The sequence below is a fragment of the Pelophylax lessonae genome (genome assembly GCF_965119305.1).
Source record: "Pelophylax lessonae genome assembly, chromosome: 1".
NCBI classification, from domain to species: Eukaryota; Metazoa; Chordata; class Amphibia; order Anura; family Ranidae; genus Pelophylax; species Pelophylax lessonae.
The window spans coordinates 719,273,424-719,296,167 of record NC_138768.1 but is presented as its reverse complement, the minus strand read 5'-3'; the positions used below and the strand labels follow the sequence as shown (position 1 = coordinate 719,296,167).

At 45.0% G+C, this 22,744-nt stretch overlaps 1 protein-coding gene across 2 annotated transcripts in view; it reads right to left on the bottom strand.

Moving 5' to 3' along the window:
* SNX25 (sorting nexin 25) overlaps positions 1-22,744 on the bottom strand; it is a 368,398-nt gene that overhangs the window by 117,222 nt on the left and 228,432 nt on the right. For both annotated transcript variants that reach the window (XM_082258976.1, XM_082258977.1), the window contains exons 4-5: positions 14,380-14,552; positions 9,916-10,102 (exon numbers count right to left, since the gene is read on the bottom strand). In XM_082258976.1, the coding sequence (XP_082115102.1) occupies positions 9,916-10,102; positions 14,380-14,552 (360 nt within the window). The remainder of the gene's footprint in view (positions 1-9,915; positions 10,103-14,379; positions 14,553-22,744) is intronic.

Genomic DNA, 22,744 nt, shown 5'->3' with positions numbered 1-22,744 from the left:
CTCCTCACCTGGTTGTCACCACACATGCTTGACACCATCTGAACCAAATACATTTGGTCTTGGTCTAATCAGACCACAGGACATGGTTCCAGTAATCCATGCCCTTAGTCTGCTTGTCTTCAGCAAACTGTTTGTGGGCTTTCTTGTGCATGACCTTTAGAAGAGGCTTCCTTCTGGGACAACAGCCATGCAGACCAATTTGATGCAGTGTGCGGCATATGGTCTGAGCACCGACAGGCTGACCCCCCTTCAACCTCTGAAGCAATGATGGCCACACTCATACGTTTATTTCCCAAAGACAACCTCTGGATTTCATGCTGAGCACGTGCCCTCAACTTCTTTGGTCAACATGGCGAGGCCTGTTCTGAGAGGAACCTGTCCTGTTAAACCGCTGTATGGTCTTAGTCACCGTGCTGCAGCTCAGTTTCAGGGTCTTGGCGATCTTATAGCCTACGCCATCTTTATGTAGAGCAACAATTATTTTTTTCAGATCCTCAGAGTTCTTTGCCCTGAGGTGCCATGTTAAACTTCCAGTGACCATATGAGAGAGTGAGAGCAATACCACCAAATTTATCACACCTTCTCCCCATTCATACCTGAGACCTTGTAACACTAACACGTCACATGGCACCAGGGAGGGAAAAACTGAATTTTTGTAAAATCTTACCTGTAAAATTCCTTTCTCTGAGTCCTCCGACAGTCGCCGCCTCTTCATATTCGTCACAATGGGGGGGGGGGGGTATTAGACTTTGCTCCGAAGGAGTAGCTAGGCAACAGAATATGTTAACATTAAAGCTTTTAACATATCCCACCCTCAAGGGGTGGTCCCCTCAGTCAATACCCTCCTACTTCCTGCAACCATATCTCAGTTTCAGTGGAATAGCAGTAGAGTATACAACCAAACCCCAAAAGAGGGGCGGGGGCGGCGACTGTCGGAGGACTCAGAGAAAGGAATTTTACAGGTAAGATTTTACAAAAATTCCGCTTTCTCTTACGTCCTCCGACAGTCGCCGCCTCTTCATATTCGTCACAATGGGGACGTCCCAAAGCAGTGCAAACATGAGGGGTGGGAAACGCATCCGCGCCGTAAGGCAACGCAGTCTCCGCATCAAAGAAAGGAACCTTACCAAAGGAAGGAAACCAGCTGGGCAACAGGAAAAAAAATTGCTCAACAGGAGCAACAACCCAGGAAAAAACAAAGAACCAGGGGATAAAAACCTATCCCAACAGCCAGAGGTCCCAACAAGGGACCCTAGGGAACTGCCGCACTAAGAACCTTGCGGCCAAAGGAAGCATCCGCCAATGCCTGAACATCTACCTTGTAGAATTTTGTGAAAGTGTGCACGGTCGACCAGGTCGCCGCCTTACACACCTGGGCTACAGAAGCCCCATGGCGACAGGCCCAAGACGTACTCAGAGATCTAGTAGAGTGCGCCTTCACAGGCACAGGGGGAACCTTCCCCTGCAAAGCATATGCCTGTTCAATGGTCTGCCTGATCCATTTGGCGATGGTAGAGGCCGACGCCGCCATGCCCTTCCGAGGACCCTCAGGAAGAACAAACAAGGAATCCGTCTTTCAAAAGGACTCAGTCGATTTAAGGTAAACCCTTATCGCCCGAACAACATCCAAAGAATGTAGTCTCACCTCTTTCGGATGTTTAGGCTTCGCGCACAGCGAAGGCAAGACAATATCCACATTTAGATGGAATTCCGAAACTCGCTTCGGAAGAAAAGAAGGAGTAGGTCGCAAGACCACCTTATCCAAGTGAATAACCAGATACGGAGACTTGCAGGACAAAGCCGCCAGCTCCGACACTCTGCGAGCCAAAGTGATCGCAACCAAAAAGGCGACCTTTTTGGACAACAGACAACGAGATCTCCCTGATCTGTTCAAAAGGAGCACGTTGTAACACAGATAGAACGAGATTCAAGTCCCAAGGGGACAGAGGATCTCTCCTAGGAGGAACCAGATGCCGCACACCCTGAACAAAAGTGCCAACCAAGGAGTTGGAAGCCACGGGACGTTGAAAAAGAACGGCCAGCGCAGACACCTGACCCTTTATCGTAGCCAGCGCCAAACGCTGATTGACACCTGTTTGAAGGAAGGACAACACTCGGGAAACCGAGTACGTGCAGGGCGAAAACCCCCTGGACTCACACCAGGCAAAATAGGCCTTCCAAGTACGGTAATAAACCTTCCCCGAGGAAGACTTCCTCGCGTTGATCAAGGTATGAACGACCTCAGGGGAGAGACCCCTCTCCTTCAGGACCTCGGTCTCAACAGCCAGGCCGTCAAAGCCAGCGACTGTAAAGCAGGATGGTATATCGGCCCTTGAGACAGGAGATCGTCTCGAAGAGGCAGACGCCACGGGGCGTCGACCGCCAGATTCACGAGGTCTGCGTACCAGGACCGGCGTGACCAATCCGGCGCCACAAGAATCACCGTGCTGCGTTCCGAGTGTAACCTGCGAAGGAACCTGGACAGCAACTGAATCGGTGGAAACGCGTACATCAGCTTGTACTGATGCCACAGGGCCACTAACGCGTCCGACGCGTCTGCCCGAGGGTCGCGCGCCCTTGCCACGAACCTTCTCACCTTGTTGTTGAGACGAGACGCGAACAGGTCCACATCTGGAAGACCCCACTTCGCGCACAACATCTGGAAGACAGCCGGGTGGAGAGACCATTCCCCCTGATCTAGGGTCTGGCGACTCAGATAGTCCGCCTGCCAGTTCTCCACCCCTGGAATGTGAACCACCGTTGTCGCCGGGACATGAGTCTCGGCCCAGGACAGAATGTCGGCCACTTCCCGAGCCGCTCGGGCACTCCTGGTGCCCCCTTGGTGGTTGATGTAGGCCACCGCCGTGGCATTGTCCGTCTGCACCCGAACCGGGCAGCCCTGCAGCCGGTCCGTCCAACGATGAAGACAGAGATTTATCGCACGCAATTCCAGAATGTTGATCGGAAGGGAGGACTCCTCCTCCGACCAAGTTCCCTGGGTGGACAGAACGCCCAGAACACCACCCCAGCCCGACAGGCTGGCATCCGTGGTGATTACCGTCCACGAGATAGGACGAAAAGACTTGCCCCGACACCATCGGGGACTGGAGCCACCACAGAAGGTCTCTTCTGGTGCGATGGCCCAACGATATTTGAAGATCCAGAGATTGAGGTCGCCCGTCCCACCTGGACAGGATCTCCGCTTGGAGACCCTGCGTGTGAAACTGGGCGAAGGGAATCGCCTCGAAGGCCGAAACCATCAATCCCAGACATCTCATGCACGTCCGCAGAGACGAGTGTGGAACGTCCCTGAGGGACCTGACTTCCTCCTGAAGAGTTCTGAGTTTGTCTTCCGGCAGGAAGACCTTCGCCTGAACCGAGTCCAGGATCATTCCCAGGTAGGGAAGACGAACCGACGGACTCAGTGTCGACTTTGGAAAATTTATCGTCCAACCAAACTCCTGCAGAGTTTGCATCGTGACAGACAGGTCCTTCTCCAGACCCTGGCTGGTCGCAGACCGAACCAGAATGTCGTCCAGATACCCCAGGACAGAGATGCCCTGGGCTCTCAATAATGCCAGAACCGGTGCAAGCACCTTGGTGAAAACCCGCAGAGCCGAGGCGAGACCAAAAGGCAACGCCACGAACTGGTAGTGATCCTCCGCAATGGCGAATCGAAGGTACCTCTGGTGACCCTCGAAAATGGGGATGTGAAGATACGCATCCTTCAAATCGATGGAGGCCATGAATTCCCCTGGAACCAGGGCAGCCACCACCGACCGCAGGGATTCCATGCGGAACTTGCGAACCCGCACAGAGCGGTTTAGAGCCTTCAAGTTCAGAATTGGACAAACCTTGCCCTCCTTCCTGGGCACGGTGAACAGATTGGAATAAAACCCCCGAAATCTGTCCCGATGAGGCACCGGAACCACCACTCCCTAAGCCCTCAGGTCTCGCACCGCCAGGTGCAGGTCCCGTAAACGCTCTGGAGACAGTTGAAGATTTGAGGGAAAAAATCTGCTCTCCGGCCGAGAGAGAAACTCGATCTTGTAACCAGATCGAACGATCTCCTGAACCCACCTGTCCCACACGCGGGCCAACCAGGGTTGAAGAAAACCGAGCAAGCGTCCCCCCACCCCAAAACTGGGTGAGGGCGCCCCTTCAGGCCGCACTGTTATGGGCAGCGGGTCCGGACTGACCGGACTTCTGTTTACCAGACCAGGGCTTCTTTTGAGAGCCTTGTCCTTTGAACGGTTTGCCCTTGTAGTGCGACCGAAAGGCACGAAAGGACCCCTGAGGGGGCCGAAAATTAGCATGCTTCTTCCCAGAAGCCCCCTTAGCCTTGGGGAAATGGGGCAAGAGAGTGCTCTTACCTCCGGTGATCCCCTTAATCAACACATCCAAGGACTCCCCAAAAAGGCGAGACCCATCATAAGGCAGATTGGCTAAGGTCTTATGTGAAGATTGGTCCACCGACCAACACTTCAACCAAACCAGGCGGCGAGACAACACCGCCACGCTGTGCACACGTGCAGCCAATGGGACTAAGTCCAAGTCCGCATCACACAGATACATGACACCCTGGTGGATCTGATCCACCATATCCAGGGTCACCGGCGAGGCCGAATAGGCCACTAGGACGCGCCTAAGCATCTGCGTCCAACTTGCGACAGCCTGGGCCGCCATGAGGGAGGCAAACAGAGCCTTAAGCATAGAACCCGTAACAGAATAAGTATGACGGGCAAGAGACTCCAGTCTTCTATCCGTGGCATCACGGAACACCGGGGAATCCTCTGCAGGAATTGCAGTGGATTTGTTCAAAACCGCAATTGCGTGATCCACCGGGGGTGGCACACACCACCGTTCATCAGTGGAAGGCGAAAAAGGATAACGCAGCTTGAACCTACTTGGCACAGCAAAAGGTTTGCGTAAATTGCGCCATTGTTCCTTAACAGCGCGCTGAAAATCATCATTGCAGGGAAAAACCTGCGGCGTCCTGCGTTTTCTCTGCGTCCCATAAGCCGCCAAGGCAGCGGGAGGACACACTTCATCCTGCAAACGCAGCGTTTGTTTTATGGAAGCAATCAATTCATCCATGATTGCAAGCTCTTCAGGCGAGCCAGGGGGAGAATTATCCACCCCTTCAACTTCAGCCTCCACCTCGGACCCCACTAGATCCAGGGAGGAGCGGGACCCCGATAAGGAGACCCCCGCCATAACAGCCCCATCACCTTCACCCTCAGAATCAGAGGAAATAGAAACTCTGGGTCTTTTAGTAGATTGAGCAGCCACCAGCATCTGCACCTGAGCAGCAAGGCCAGCCACAATAGTGGCCAAATCCCCCCCCCCTGGGGGGGAAACAGCGGTCCCCTGGCTTTCCACCAAGGTGGCAGGAAATTTGCCCTCCTGAGAATCCATTGCCCCAATATGATATGCCGGAGAATAAAGGGTTAACTGCCCCTTTAACAAGCGCGGCGAGCGCAGCCCACCGCACCACACACAAGCACAATGAGACCCCCACAGGGACAATAAACTGACACAGGCAATGGATATAGCAAGAACAGAAGGATAGAACCTGAGGAGACCCTCGCCGCTGCCTCGATCGGTGTACCCAGGAGAAGAGGAAGTGATGAGACCAGGGCGCTCTATTAAAGCCTATGGGAGGCTACAAGAAAATGGCCGCCATGCATGTAGAACATGCGGCCGGAGCGAGTGTAGGCAAAATGGCGCCGAAACCGCCGCTCCTCAGTACAGTAATGCACATAACACCATCCACATAAAAAAGCATGGTAGATCGCCGCAGCGATCGCTGTATAGTGCCCAAACATGCCACAAAACATGCCCCACAGCACACAGCTTCTCACACTGACAAGGCTGACACAGACAGTGTCACACAGCTCTCCCCCCCCTTGCAGCCCGCAGCATGCAGCAGAATGATAGGGAGACAAACAGTGAGAACAGAGGCAGGTTACACAGTCCCAGACTGACACCCCCCCAGACAGACAGGTCCCCACATAGATACACTTACCTCTCAATGGCGTGGGGGACCCGCACAGGCGAACAAGCCGCTGCACATGAGGCAGGGAGAGTCGCATACAAGACGCACAAAATGGGGGTTAAGAAACCGCACAGCGTCCAGTGAGGTAGCCACCTCACCAATCATCCCTGCACCGAACAGGGATGGGTCGTTCACTGTGCCAGGAGCGTTACCTGGCTGAACGCTCGATGGCAGGCTGGGAAGCCACTGACCCACGACCTGCGACCAGGGGGATCAGCCCAAGACCCAGACCGCATAATCCTCTTCGTCAGAAGAACTAACTAATGCTGACAAAAAGAACAGCTAGGTAAAGATAGAGAAAAAACTCAAACAAAAAATCAAAAAAGAAGAAAGAGGCTGGGGCACAAAGCCCCAGCACAGAGAGAACCAGCTACTCCTGACAAGCTAGACATTGAAACTGAGATATGGTTGCAGGATGTAGGAGGGTATTGACTGAGGGGACCACCCCTTGAGGGTGGGATATGTTAAAAGCTTTAATGTTAACATATTCTGTTGCCTAGCTACTCCTTCGGAGCAAAGTCTAATACCCCATTGTGACGAATATGAAGAGACATTAATCGCTCTGTGTTGAATTATTTTGGAGGGGACAGTAAATTTAAACTGTTATACAAGCTGTACACTCACTACTTTACATTGTAGCAAAGTGTCATTTCTTCAGTGTTGTCACATGAAAATATATAATAAAATTTTTACAAAAATGTCAGGGATGTACTCACTTTTGTGAGATATTGTAGGTATATTTACTTTAGAGCAGCTGTCATTGTGGCACAGGCAGAGCCAGACACATTAGAGACTCCATATAAATGTGCTCGCTTTGAGAAAACGGTCATGTCAGCTCATGCTTTAAATGGAAACTAATGGGAGATAATTTTGGTTGTCAGTAGCACTCAGCAGCCCTGGACTTGGCACAGAAATAACCATTATCAAAGAAATGAATTTTAGTGCAAACACAATATTATACCCAATTTTTGGTAAAATTTATAAAAAGGGTTGCTTCAAGTAAATAGATATCAAACATCTCAAATTGCACACGCCTGTGGAATCACAAAAAAATTTGAGGTAAAATTTATGTTACATACACATGCTCGCTCTATGCTGTGCTTTTTATATGGGGTGTGTGTGTGGGTGACAAGGGTGCTTTACATTTTTGTAAAGTAATTTTTATTTTATACATTTATTTTTTTACTTTCTTACTACTCTTACAAGTGGGCTAACAAGCACCCTATGTGATAGAATAGGCAGGTGACAGGTACTGTTTATGGAGAAATTGGGGGGGACCGCCATTGTCTCCCTATGCAACTACTCCAGAACAGATCGTGCTGGAATAGCTGCATCCTTAGCTACACTAGTCGAGGAATGACAGCTGTGACACAGAGGTGACATAATACATGTCGCTTCTGGGGTCATTAGTCACAAGAGGGATCGGGGAATGGATATTGCATATAAAAAATGTAGTATCAAAATAGATGTAGCAACTGTAATGTAAAACTCCCCAAGCTAAAAAAAAAGACTTAAATGCAGAAGCAATTTAGATGGCATCCAAAAAGGTGCAAAATTACTAAATTAGGCCTATAATTGAACAGTCACATAATGACGAGAAAAGCAACTATTAAGGTATATTTACTTAAGAGCAGCTGTTATTTTGGCATTGGCAGAACCAGGTACAGAAGAGACTCCATATAACTGCAAGTTCGCTCTGAGAAAATGGTCATGTCAACTTATGCTTTAGATGGAGACTAATGAGAGATAATTTTGGTTGTCGGTAGCACTCAGCAGCCCTTGACTTGGCACAGATAGTTATATCTACATCAAATCAACAATAAGTCGCCAAGCAACAAAAATCATATTCTGCTCCAGAACATCAACACATCATCATCTACAAATAGACGTTGGAGTACTTATTGTTTTATTAAAAGAAGGGCTTAAAACTAGCAACAAAGGCATATTACTAATGTTCAGCACCAAGCAAAGGAGGGGGGGGGGGGGACCCAACCTGGAGAATAAAATGGTGTTCGTTGCAATTTTTCATGTTGCATAAAACTTGTGCAAAGGAATACATTTTAGTGCAAACACAGTATTATACCCATGTTTTTGGTAAAATGTAAAAAAGATAGAGTTGCATCAAGTAAATAGATACCAAACAGGTCAAGTCTTAAAATTGTGCATGCCCATGGAAATACAAAAATAAAAAAAAGGTACCCAAATTTCTCAATAGGAGGCACTTTAAAAGCCTTTACAGGTCATCAGTTTAGAGTTTACCTAAATAAACCTAGAATTATTGTCCTCACTCCAAAGTTCGTTATGATACATCACGTGTGGCACAATTGATGTTACATTTATGTTGCATACACATACTCGCCACACATGGGAGGTGTGTGTGTGGGGGGGGGGGGGGTGACAGGTATGCTTAAAAAATTTCTAATATTTTTATGTTATACAATTTTTTTTTTTTTCACTTCATTGCTATTACAAGTGGGCTAACAAGCCCACTGTGTAATAGCATGGGCAGGTGACAGGTAATCTTTATGGAGACCCCCAATGCCAGCTATACTAGTTGAGGAATGACAGGTGTGACACTGGAAGTGACCTAATACACATCGAATAAGGAGTCATAAGCCTTAGAGGGGCTCGGAGAATGGACATTGCACTTGCTGGGGAAGCAGTTTCCTGCGGTCTTGAATTCCCCGAAAGGGAGAGCCTGGAAACCGCTATGGGTGCCACCGATGGTGCCAGCGGGGAGGGCTGCCCCTTTGAGAGCCCCATTAAAAGTGATCGAGTGGCTGTAGAGCAGCCCAATTACTTTTCGGAAAGATCTTTACTGGCTCTTAAAACCAGTATCAAGCTCACAAATGCAGCAGCAGTGCTGGATTTGCCCACTTGTCTATCAATTACCTTGGTAGACAAGTGGTTAAATGACAACTCACAATGCAAAACTTTCCACCTCCAGCCACACCTCCAATGTGTTTAACTCTTTAGGGTGTGGCCTGGAGGTGGAAGGTTTCGTACTGTAAGCTGTCATTTATCTGCTTGTTAAATAATTAAACTATCTGTATGTTTGAAAGGTCATCAGTAGGCGTCTTTTAGAGTTAAGAGTGTTAAGAAGAGCAGGCTTCCTTGGCCTCTGGAACCTGGCTTGTCCTTAAGATTGAGGGAAACAGTGGTGGATTTGGCAGCGGCAAATGTGCCTGTCATCATTTACCTGAAAGTCAAAATAATTTTAGAATCTAGGGAATGGTATACTATCTTATAAACATTCCCCTTATGAAGGTCTAGAGAATACCATAGATTGTTTTAGAACACTATCTCAAGGCTTTCAATTAAGATTTTTTTTTTTGCATAACTAGAGTTTTAGTTAGCGATTTGCAATGACAATGGAAATCCCCAATGTGATATGGTCCGCTTATTGTAGGATTTATCACCTAATCATACAGTCTTGTCTATATTCCCATTTCACTTTCCTGGAAACAAGGCTCATCAGTAGGGGTGCTTAAGAGACTACCAGCTGGATACTGGCCTCATTACACATCAATACGCAAAGTAGCCAGCGCCCCATGGATCATCAAATGTTGTCCAAAACTTTTAATGTAGAGAGAGGACATCACAAAAGGTACAAGTGCAATGTTTTAGGGCCGAGCAGGACCCCTTCCATTAGGAATGCATTACATGTCTGAGGAAGGGGCCCTGAGCGGCTCTGAAACATTGCACTTGTACCTTTGTGATGTGATCTCTCTACAATAAATGTTTTGGACAACATTTGATGCTACCTAATTATACAGGTCCATTTTATTAGGAGGGGAGCATAACCTAGTTACAAAAAACTGCATGTTTAGGGTTTGTCCTACTTTAAAGCCAAATACCTTAGCTGTTTGAGGAATTCAATGTCAGAACTGTTCGTGATCAGCTTGATGAACTCTTCATAAGATGGGGCGTATGTATAGGTCTTCTTGTGACGCTCATTCACCTGTTCTCTGTACTCCAGCTGGCTGAGCAGCATCTGATTAATGTAATCCGGATCACTCAGCAGTTCCACCAAGGGCTTCAGCACTGAGAAAACAAAACCAGGACACAGCAAGATAAAGATCACGAAAGAAGCAGACTTGAATATGCATTATGCTGCTTTTGCTTCTGTGTGCTTGTAATAAAGATTGGGGACAAATCCATGTAAAGAAAATAATAAGATAGGAATGTTTATGCGTACAAACTCACTGATTACTTAATTTTTAACTTTAAACATGGATAATATTCCTTAAAAATGTGACCAAACTAAATGGGTTGTAGCCATTTTATTCATGCAAGCTTAATTAAAGTGCAACTAAAATGTTTAAAACAAACTGCTAGTGGACAGGATTTTATTGCAAAAGAGATTATTTATATTTCTCTTTTGTAATAAACGCTTCTTCCCTGCCTGCTAGTAAGTACCTTCAGATTGTACACCGAGGCATGTATGTACAATCTTGCATGCCTTTAGTGCCAGAATTAATTTAATCCTATGCACATGAAATGGAGTTGCATCATCTGGGGGCAATCAAGATGGGTAAGGACGCCAGACCCAAAAAAGATGTCAGTAGCAGCAATGGTGCAACTCTGAAGATTTTAGACATCACATCTCTGGAGGTGTCACTTGGGCAACGAAATTTACACTTAAAGTCAAACCTCGAAGTGCAAGATTCAAAACTCCTATTTTACTGATAACTGAAACCTGGTTACTGTACTAACTACTATACCCTCAATACTCTTTGTGCTGCCTTAATAAACATGCATGTAATAATGGCGTATGCTAAAAAGCAGAGGTGGGGGACTCGAGTCACATCACTTGACTCGAGTCACCAGTTTGAGGACTTGAGACTTGCTTGCTTAAAATCAATAAAAAAAGACTCGACTTGACTTTGACTTGCCACATATGATTTAAATTAACTTTGCCCCCCCGAAAATATTACCCACAGTGCCGTACTGCCGCCAGAGTTCCTCCAGAGTCAGTCGGTCCAGCAGGCTAGCAGTGGCGGCGGAGTTGAAAGCTTCTGTTGTAGTCCCGCCGCAGCGCCGCTGGCCTATACAGCGGCCGTCCGCAGTACACAGCAGTGCACTGGTTGCTATCGCCGCCTGGCGTCTAGCAAACAGTGATGTCCCCTGAGGGAGGAGGAGAGCGAGCCCCAGCATTCACAGCGGAGCCTCCTTCCTCCTCCACCGCGCGCCTAGAGTGCTGGCTCCACCCACCTCCCTCCATTCAGCAGCTTCTCCTGGCGGCCAGCAGCACTGCACCTCACCGAGACTCTCATTGACTGACAGACAAAGTGAGTACAATTTAATTATACATGCCCTAAATCACACATTACAAACTGGTATTCAAGAACAAAAAAAAAGTGCTGCCCTTTGCCATCAATGTTAACCACTTAAGCACCAGGCCTATTTCTGTAACTTTACAAGGTAAAATCAGTATTTTTTTTTTTTTTAGAAAATTAGAACCCCAAAACCTTTTTTTTTTTTTTTTTGAAGACTAACGGTCCTTTCACAAGCGGGATCTGATCCGATCCGCCTGTCAGTTTTTTAGGCGGACCTGATCGGATGCTCCATGCATCCCTATGGGGTGGCGGATGTCAGCGGAGACATGTCCGCTGACACCAGCAGCTATCCGATTCCGATCCGGTCAGTGAAATCCAGACAGATGGAAACCCTATTTTCCATCCCTCTGGAGGATGGGATCAGATGGGATTGGATGGGAACGGACAGGTGATCCGTTCTCATCCGATCTTCCATAGAGGAGAGCGGGGATTTGACAGCCAAGTCTCCGCACACAGAGCGGAGACGGAGCTGTCATCCGCCTGCTCAGCGGGGATCCGCGAATTGATCCCCCGCTGAGCAGAACGGACCTTGTCGGACAGTGCGTCGTGTGAAAGGATCCTTACTCTAGAGATTAAAATGGAGATTGTTGTTTTGTCACACCGTATTTGCGCAACGGTCTTTATTAAAGGAAGGGCTTTTTAGGAAAAAATACACTTGTGAATAAAAAAAAAATAAGAAAACAGTAAAGTTAGCCCATTTTTTTTTCTCTATTGTGAAAGGTAATGTTACGCCGAGTAAATAGATACCCAACATGTCATGCTTCAAAATTGCGCATGCTGGTGGAATGGCAACAAACTTGGTACTTAAAAATCCCCATAGGCGTCGCTTTAAAAATTTCTACAGGTTACCAGCTTAGAGTTACAGAGGAGGTCTAGGGCTACAATTATTGCTCTCGCCTTAATGATCGCAGCGATACCTCACATGTGGTTGGAAAACCATTTACATATGTGGACGCATATGCGTTCACTTCTACACGCGAGCTCAGAGGAATGGGGTGCTTAATTTTTTTTTTTTTTCTTATTAATAAAACAAAACCTTTCCTGACCACTTACTTTTAACTCATTTAAAGGTGGAAATGGGGTAGACCAGTATTTTGACTTGATTTGTGACTTGACCAAAATAAATGACTTGACTTGCTTGACTTCTTGCAGGGACTTGACTTTGCTTGCTTTTCGCCACAGTAACTTGGGACTTGCTTGAGACTTGAAGGTTAAGACTTGAACATGTGTGACTTACTCCCATGTCTGCTAAAAAGTGTTCGCTGGAGTTGGGTGTTTGTCACTTACGCAACGTGACAATTATCTAAGGCCGGCCATACACGGTCGATTCAGCAGGAACAAGCCGAGATTCAAACCATTAATGGGCAGGCTGAATGCACAAAGTGGATTGATCGAGCAACTTGGGTACAACCAGCTTGCTGGAATCGCTTGCGATTATTGTCACCCCACCCTGAGAGAAGGCCTCATAAGCATAGATAACCGGTATCTCGGAGGATTAGGGGACCAAAGAAAGGAAGAGAAGACACTATTTAACTGAGCAAAAAAAGACTTTGGAATCCAGGACAGGCAATGGCAAAACAGATAAATGAATTTGGGCATTATTTTCATTTTTATTAAATTCACCTGCCCCAATACCGAAAGTGGCAAACGTTCCCAGGATTTCAATTGTCGCTCAGTGTCTTGTACCACCGAGGCACATACTCCGAAGGCAGTCTAGATACCCAATCTCCTAAATATTTAAATTTGTCCACCCATAGAAGCAGAAGATCCAGGGGCAGCAGATGCCCTCGCCTTCGAATTGATGGGTAGTAACAGGGATTTAGACCAATTAACCAGTAATCCAGTAAATGTGGAATACGTGTTCAGAATCTTTAATGGGGGCCCCGCGTCACCCAGAAACAAAGCATACCATCGACATATAGTGCCACTCTCTCCTCCAACCAGCCCACGCGATGTCCATGAATATGTGGGGACATGCGGAGTGCCTCCGTCATCGGTTTGATCACCAAGGCGAAAATAGCTGGGGAAGAGGACATCCCTGTCGCGTACCCCGATAAAAGGAAAAAAGGAGAGAAAGGCCACCGCCCAGGCTAATTGGAGGCAGTCGGGTTCTTGTAAAGTATTTTCAACCATTCAATGAACTGTAAGGGAAACCCCATCCTCCTAAGAGTCTCCCAAAGAAAGGGAGATATTTGTACTGTTCTGGCTTTCTACAAGAAATGAGAAAGGCTGACAGTACATCAGAGCTGATCAATTTTCAAATATATTATATACCATAGTTTGTAGACACTATAACTATCCTACAGATTTATTATTATACACCGATTTGGGTTATTTTTACCAAGAAAGGTAGCAGAATAAATTTTGGCCTAGATGTATGAAGATTTGCAAAATAGAAAATAAGAAAAAAAGTGTTTTTCTTTCAAAATTTTTTTCCTTTATTTAGCAAAAATGAACAAATCCAGTGCTGATTAAATACCACCAAAAGAAAGCTTGTCTCAAAAAAAAAAATATAAAAAAAAATGTAATTTGGGTACAGTTTTGCATGACTGAGCATTTGCCAATCAAAGTGTGACAGCCCTGAAAGCTTAAATTTAGCCTAGGCAGGAAGGGGGGAGGGGAGCAAAAATGTCTGGTACTGAAGTGGTTAAAAAAAGGGAACTGTATACTAGAATGCATGATTTCTCCTGAAGTTGCTTCACAGTACGATACAATATAAAATATATCAGTATATTACAGGCTACTATAATGCAGAGAGACTATGGTTCAAATGATCGAAGTAAGCTAAAATAAAAGGCTGCATATGCAAGAGTTTTCAAAAAGGCTGACCCTGCAATTTATGTTTAGCCACACAAACCACAGTCTTCCTAAAAAAGTTAGTGACAAGTTGTAGTTCCTGACGAACTGAGCACTGGCAGTCTTACAAAACAGGCATATATTTTTTCCTGCTCTAGCCATGACTACAAAGTGATTAATACGCACCTTTAGTTGCAAGTATTTCAGAAAGCACTATTCGCAAGCTACGAGACTGAGCATCCCGAGCGGGCACTAAACAGAGGACTAGCACCTGGGCACACGTCTGTAGGAATCTAAGCTCCTCTTCTGTGGTTTTTAGGCAGGGATGAAGGGCAAAGGGTCTTGGCTGTTCATCCTGTCTGAAAGAAAAAGGAAGAAAAGAAGACAAGGAGCAAAGAAACTGAAGTTAAATGAAAAACACAACACCACATGCACGCCAATCATTTTCATTAAAGACCCATGAAACTAGATTTGTTTTGTCGATGGGGACTGGGCAGTTTTGCTTAGCTGTTACTCCATATACATGTGGGGAACCACCATGTTGCAAAAAGTAAAGTAAGCCTTTAAACTTTTTTTTTATATTCAGAAAAGATAATTACTAATTGCTGTTCCTTTACTGTCCAGTCAGTTCCATGCAGGCAGGTACAGTAGGTGGAAATGGCTATATTACCTAAAGAACTGATAGTTAAAAAAACAAAATAGCAGTCAGTTCACTAATGTATAATAACCACCCTTAATCCCTCCAACGATCTATAAATCCCTTCTTTACTTCCTGACCTACAGCTTCTATGCTCCTCCCCTCACTGAAGCCCAATTTATGGGTGTTTCAATTGCTGGGAGATGGCAGTGCTCAGTTGTCACCACCCTCTGAGTGCACCTGTCATTCAGAGACCGTGAAGCATTTCCACAGCACATTGCAGCTCTGCTGTGAGCATGCCTGGAAGGGTTTAGCCCATGCTCGCTGCATTCTTAGTGACGGCACATCTCTTGGGCAAGCATATGGAATTGGAGACAAATGCTACCTATCACAGCCTATTTGTTATGTGACTCTTTGCTAGCTGTGTACTTGAAAAGCAATAAAGTGTGAGGGTGGCGCATTGTCAACCACACCATAGAAAAAGAATTGACAAAGTGCTGCATACAAAGTGGAGCAACTAAATTAAGCACGACTTCATCTTTGACCCTAAAAAGATAAAAGGGATGTCGCCATTTTGGCTGTGCTGTTTGTAACAAGTGTATGACTCACAAAATTGGTTGTATAGAAATACAGAAACACACATTCTTTAGCAAGTAAGACATAACACATATGTGTATTTCAACTGTTTAATTAGCTGTTTACATAGAAGTGCATGTCTGAGCAAAAAAAAAAAGAAAAAGGTAAATATCTGCAATGCATGTAGGTTTCATCATTTCATTTTATTTACATTATATATCCTTTCAAATAAAAAAAGTAATGAAACATACCTGGTGACCTGCTGGAAAATTTGACCTTACTGTTTAGGTTGACAACACAGTATTACTACAACACTGAATTCCAAAGCCCTGCCTGCTGAACTACAGAAATTATCCAATTCACCTAATTTCTTGAAACAAACAATGCAAAAGAGAAGACCCAGGACTGTTGAGCAGTTTGAATCCTATGTCAGGCAAGATTGGGACAACAATCCTCTGCCAAAACGCCAGCAACTGGTCTCCTCAGTTCCTAGATGTTTACAGAGTGTTAGGAGAACAGGGGATGCTACACCATGGAAAACATGGCCCTGGAAAACATGGCCCTGGTTCCACCTTTTTTTAAAACGTATTGCTACCATCAATTTCAAAATCACCTTATTTTTTTTCTTAAAATGGCACATTTTCTCAGTGTAAACATTTGATAGGTTTTCTATTTTCTAGTGTGAATAGAATATGGGTTTATGTTGGGCACGAGTCGTCCAATTTATCTCTATGGTAAAGGCCATTTTGGTGCCCCGCAAGTTAAAAATCTGGTGGAGCCCTTAGCACCCTACAAAGGTCACGAGAGTGCTTTTGGGTTTATGGTTATATTATGCAAGAAAATTTACAGTTTTGCACTGGAAATCATCTAATCCCCCCTACCCACAGCAGTGGAAATCTCTGGTTAATTCAGTGCTTCCCCTGTATTAGGCATGCTACATCACTAGAGGTTGAGCAACTACACTGCTCAAAAAAATTAAAAGGAACACTTTTTAATCAGAGTATATCATCAAGTCAAACTCCTGGGATATTGATCTGGTCAGTTAGGTAGCAGGGGTTTTTTAATCAGTTTTAGCTGATTTGGTGTTAATGAAATTTACAGGTATACTAGATGAGCAACAATGAGATGACCTCCAAAACAGGAAAGGTTTTACAGGTGGAGGTCACTGACATTTTTTTCTCTACTCATCTTTCCTGACTGTTTTTCACTAGTTTTACATTTTGCTAGGGTCAGTGTCCACAAATGGTAGCATGAGGTGATACCTGGACACTATAGAGAATGCAAAGGCAGTCCAACTCCTCCAGGATGGCACATCAAAACATGCCATTGCCAGCAGGTTTGCTGCGTCTCCCAGCATAGTCTCAGAAGCATGGAGGAGATTTCAGGAGACAGGCAGTTACTCTAGGAGAGCTGGACAGGGCCGTAGAAGGTCCTTAACCCATCAGCAGGACTGGTATCTGATCTTTTGTGCAAAGAGGAACAGGAGGAGCACTGCCAGAGCCCAACAAAATGACCTCCAGCAGGCCACTGGTGTGAATGTCTGACCAAAAAAAATCAGAAACCGACTTCATGAGGGTGGCCTGAGGGCCCCATGTGCTCTAGGGGCCCTGTGCTCACTGCCCGGCACCATGGAGCTTGATCGGCATTTGCCATTGAACACCAGAATTGGCAGGTCCGCCACTGGCACCCTGTGCTTTTCACAGATGAGAGCAGGTCACCCTGAGCACGTGACAGACGTGAAAGGGTCTGGAGAAGCAGTTGAGAAAGTTATGCTGCCTATAACATCATTCAGCATGACCAGTTTGGTGGTGGGTCAGTGATAGTCTGGGAAGGTATATCAATGGAGGAACACACAGACCTCTACAGGCTAGATAATGGCACACTGACTGCCATTAGGTATCCGGGTGAAATCCTTGGATCCATTGTCAGACCCTACACCAATGCAGTTGCTCCTGGGTTGAGGTTCCTCCTGGTGCACGACAATGCCCGGCCTCGTGTGGCAAGAGTATGCAGCAAGTTCCTGGATGAAGGAATTGATACCACTGAATGGCCGCCTACGCTCGCCTGACCTAAATTCAATCGAACACCTCTGGGACATTATGTTTCGGGCCATCTAACGCTGCCAGATTGCAACCTCAGTCTGTACAGGAGCTCCGTAATGCCCTGGTCCAGATCTGTGAGGAAATACCCCAGGACATCATCCATTGTCTCATTAGGAGCATGCCCCAGCGTTGTCAGGCATGCATGCAAGCACATGGGGTAATACAAAATACTAAGTACTATTTTGAGTTCCTGCAATTAAATTCCAGCAAAATGGACTAGTCTGCTGCATCATTTTTTCACTTTGATTTTCGGGTGTCTTTGAATTCAGCCCTCTGTAGGTTGACAATTTTCATTTCCATCAAACGATGTAGCATCCTTTCATCCCTGACATATTACTCAGTCCATATCAGTATAGATATCCAGAATGATATTTTCCCTATTGAGATCGGATGTGTTTTCAAATTGTTCTTTTAATTTTTTTGAGCAGTGTACATTTGACAAAACCTGGAACACCCGAAAACTATTACAGAATGGTCAGTGTGATTGTCCTCCCAAGGTCCTTTTCCTGGTGTGCCTATTTCCTAACAGTGTCTCTCTGAGTGGCAGTGCCCCTCATTTATTTACCCGATTTGCAGCCTCTATCGTTGTGGAAGCTTGAAGATCTGTTGTTGTCCTCCGTCCTATGATGTTAAGTGCAATAATGTTTCCTAATCACATATTGGGCTCACATCTATAGGGCTTTCTTGTGCCCCCCCCCCCCAATGGTAGTTCAAGCACCATGCTTAACCTGTAATTACTGAACTGTACCTACAGTGAGGGGGGGAAAAAAAAGTATTTGATCCCCTGCTGATTTTGTACGTTTGCCCAATGACAAAGAAATGATCAGTCTATAATTTTAATGGTAGGTTTATCTTAAACAGTGAGAGACAGAACAAAAAAAATCCAGAAAAACGCATTTCAAAAAAGTTCTAAATTGATTTGCATTTTAATGAGGGAAATAAGTATTTGACCCATTCAAAAAACAGGCAAAACCATTGTTGGCAATCACAGAGGTCAGACATTTCTTGCAGTTGGCCACCAGATTTGCACACATCTTCGGAAGGATTTTGTCCCACTCCTCTATGCAGCCATTAAGGTTTTGAGGCTGATGTCTGTTAACTCGAACCTTCAGCTCCCTCCACATATTTTCTATGGGATTGGCTAGGCCACTTCAGGACCTTAATATGCCTCTTCAACCACTCCTTTGTTGCCTAGTGTGTTTCGGGTAATTGTCATGCTGGAATACCCATCTACGACCTATTTTCAATGCCCTGGCTGAGGGAAGGAAGTTCTCACCCAAGATTGATGGTACATGGCCCCGTCCATCGTCCCTTTGACGCTGTGAAGTTGTCCTGGGCCCTTAGCAGAAAAACACCCCAAAGCATAATGATTCCACCTCCATGTTTGACGGTGGGGATGTTGTTCTTGGGGGGTCATAGACAGCAGTCGGTCGCCCTCCAAACACGGCAGGTTGAGTTGATGCCAAAGAGCTTGATTTTGGTCTCACCTGACCACAACACTTTCACCCAGTTCTCCTCAGAATCATTCAGATGTTCATAAGCAAACTTCAGACGGACCTGTACATGTGCTTTCTTGAGCTGTCTTAGGATCATGGACAAGATTCATCCGTGTAGTTCTGGGCTGATTTCTCATGGTTCTCGTGATCATTGAAACTCCACGAGGTGAGATTTTGCATGGAGCCCCAGACCGAGGGAGATTGACAGTTATTTTGCGTTTCTTCCATTTGCGAATAATCGCACCAACTGTTGTCACCCTCTCACATAGCTGCTTGGCAATGGTCTTGTAGCCCATTTCAGCCTTGTGTACAATCTTGTCACTGACATCCTTGGGCAGCTCTTTGGTCTTGGCCATGGTGGAGAGATTGGAATCCGATTGCTTCTGTAGACAGGTGTCTTTTATACAGGTAACAAACTGACATTAGGAACACTCCCTTTAAGAGAGTGCTCCTAATCTCAGCTCATTACCTGTATAGAAGACACCTGGGAGCCAGAAATCTTGCTCAAATACTAATTTCATTTAAAAAATGCAAATCAATTAATAACTTTTTTGAAATGCGTTTTTCTGGATATTTTTGTGAGTATTCTGTCTCTCACTGTTAAAAATGATAGACTGATAATTTCTTTGTCAGTGAGCAAACACTGGAAGTGGTTCCCTCCACTGTCTTTTGATGTAACTTGAATATTCATTAAAAATGGAATAAAAAAAAAAAAAAAGCACAGTGTCCGTACTACTTTGGAATCAGGGTTACTAATGTTGAATTCTTTCATAGAGTCTACTTTAATGATGCCCCCAAAAGCCATTAAGACAAAAATATAGGTTGTGAGAGAAATGAGAAAGCCATGTGTTGATTGCACATAACATTAAACAGAACTAAGGCTCCTCACAGAGTCTGTGCTCTGCAGATTAAAAGCTGATTGTACATGATGCTCACCACACATCAGTGATCTCTTCTGCCTGAATGAATGCTCGATTTTGTATAAATGTTATCTGCCATAGAAATTATTGACCCCATGGTGTGCATAACAGAAAGAATGTATGACAATTATTTGTGTATAACACACATATAATGTCACTAGAGATCACATCTTTCAATCACCAAATTAAAGCTCACACACAATAGATATGAGGATTTTTTTATTATTCTGAACGTTTCAATATTTAGCTTAGCAATAAACAAGGAACTCATAACAGGTCTTCTTGATAAACCAGTAATAAACAGTCTGTCTAAAGGGACATCATTTGACAAAATGGCAGCCTGGGTTGTGAGCCAGTAAAAGTAAAACTTGGTGCTATTTAATAAAAAAAATAATCGACATCACATTCCACTCTCACTCCCTTGACGGTATAATTACTATGGCTAAAGACAAAGACTAATGGGGTATAGTCTAGGAGCATGGATCAATAGAACAGCGGGGGAAAACAATCAGTCTAATGTGAAATAGTCTCCAGGAAATGCAATCAATAATGACCTTTAAAATCATGAAGTATGCACTATATTAAAAATGCAGTTGTCTGTAGTAAATAAGGACCATTAGTGCCATATTACATATGGCTGGTTTAAAACAGATTATATGATTGGGTGTTTATACCAATTTAAATAGTCAATGTGCAATTAGCAAATGTTTGTGAAATGATGCGACACCATCACTTGATCTTTTAATTTAAATTTAGTAAATATTTTGTAATGAATTAAAATATAATGAATTCTTAAGGCTCGGTTCACACTGATGCGATGCGGGAAGTCTGCGAATTCGCAGCCTGTTCCCGCATCGCACACGCACCCCCGGCAGTTCACACTGCCATATGCGATCCGCTGGGGGTGTCAATGTAATCTTAACGACACCCCCAGTTTGATCGCATATCGCAGTGCGATCGTGCAGTTCGCACAGGATCGGATCGCACAAGTGTGAACCGCTGTGCGATCCGATCCTGATGCAGCAGCAAAAATGCCTCCTGTGCGTGTTTGCTGCGGGTGCGATGCGAATTTAGCCATACAAACTGTATGGCTAAACTCGCACCGCACAGCTGATCGCATGTCATGTCGGAGCAGTGCGCTCCGACATGACATGCGAACCCCGCACACGCAGTAGTGTGAACCGGGGCTAAAGGGTATTTTTGTGTAGAGTTACAAGTAGGTGCATTTTTTGCTACCACTGATGTAGTGACATTTTTTATTTTTTTTTATTTCAAATGTGTGTGTGTGTGTGTGTGTGTGTGTGTTTATTACTCCCACTGATCACCAACACAGGAGCATTTCTTGCATCTACTGATCACTAATGTTAAGGGCAATTTTTACTCCCATTGATGTAGTGGCTCCCACTTACCACTGATGCAGTAGTACTTCCACTGACATAGGGTCTCCCACATGTGCAGTAGTATTTATCACTTCCAATGACCACCAATGTAGGGGCGTTTGTTACTCCCATTGACCCCCAAATGTAAAGGCATTTTCACTCCTCTTGGCTGCAGTCCAGCAACAGCCTAATTAACATTGGCTTGCACTTTCTTTAAAAGGTTTGAAAACCCGTGCTCTATAGGATAGCACTCAGATGGAAGTGGGAAGGGCAGCACTTTCAGCCAATCCTATTTGTGTATGCAAATCTGCAGACAAGGACAACAGATTGAAGGGAGCAGATACATTGGTGTGTGGTTGCTCTTTCACTATCCAGTCAGTAGGCAGAGACTGTAGAGTGATAAACTACTACACCCTTTTACAGTAACTATAGCAGAGAAAATGTCATCCTCCTGGCCGGATTATCTAGCAGAGCAGTGTAAATCTCAGGACTGGACAGAGGTAAAAGAAATCTCACTTGGGTCCCTTGCACATGGGCCGTTTAGTTAAGGCGCATGCAATCCAAGTGTTTTAGTGTGCCTGGGAGGCACTGATGCAGCATCTATCCATGCTTAGTGCAGTCCGTCTGTCTATGGCAGGCGGATAAATGCTGTGGCAAGATGAACCTTATGAGTTCCTATCTTTACTTGAACAGTTACATTTTTTTTTTTTTACTGCTGTTTATTTGGCAACTTTTGCTAGAAAACATTTTTCCTTGCTCAAAACTTCCTAATTATTGCATTAATCATTTACATTTCTCTTTCCAATGGTTGCTTTCATTACAGCTTTCTTAATAAAACTTCTGCCACAATTCTACTTCATTTTGCAGTTTCACGCTACATTCTCTTAACTGATGTGTCCCAATAGAGGTCACTTTCACCTGCTCAAGGAGGTTCCTTGTCTCACTTCCTATTATTTGGAGTGGAGATTGGAACTTTACTAATTCCTTTTTGTTGAGCCTTCTGGTGCAGTTCCTCACAAAGATACAGTAAGATTGGCCATGACTCAAAAAGTATGTGATCACACTTCCCGACGTCTTTTGGTGTTAGATAAGCTATTGGTGAGTTCATACATCAAGTTTTCCTCTACCCAAGTCAGATGCCTTTATTTGGTCCGACGTTTGAGGATTTTGATATATGACTCTAACCAGCATTTACATATTCCACCATTTCAGACTCCATTCCACACATTTATGATCTGTGCCAAATCTACTGGGGCTGTGGCATTACCACTAGGAACTCACACCTTGCCAGAGTTGGCAGCGTGAACATTACCTGCTGTAGACATTTGTAAGACATTTTTATCAACATTCACAATTAATAAAAAAAAAATCCCCCAAAAAAGAAAAATTGATATTTTTTTTTTCAAAGTTATTGATTATGTCACCTGATCATAATTATGAA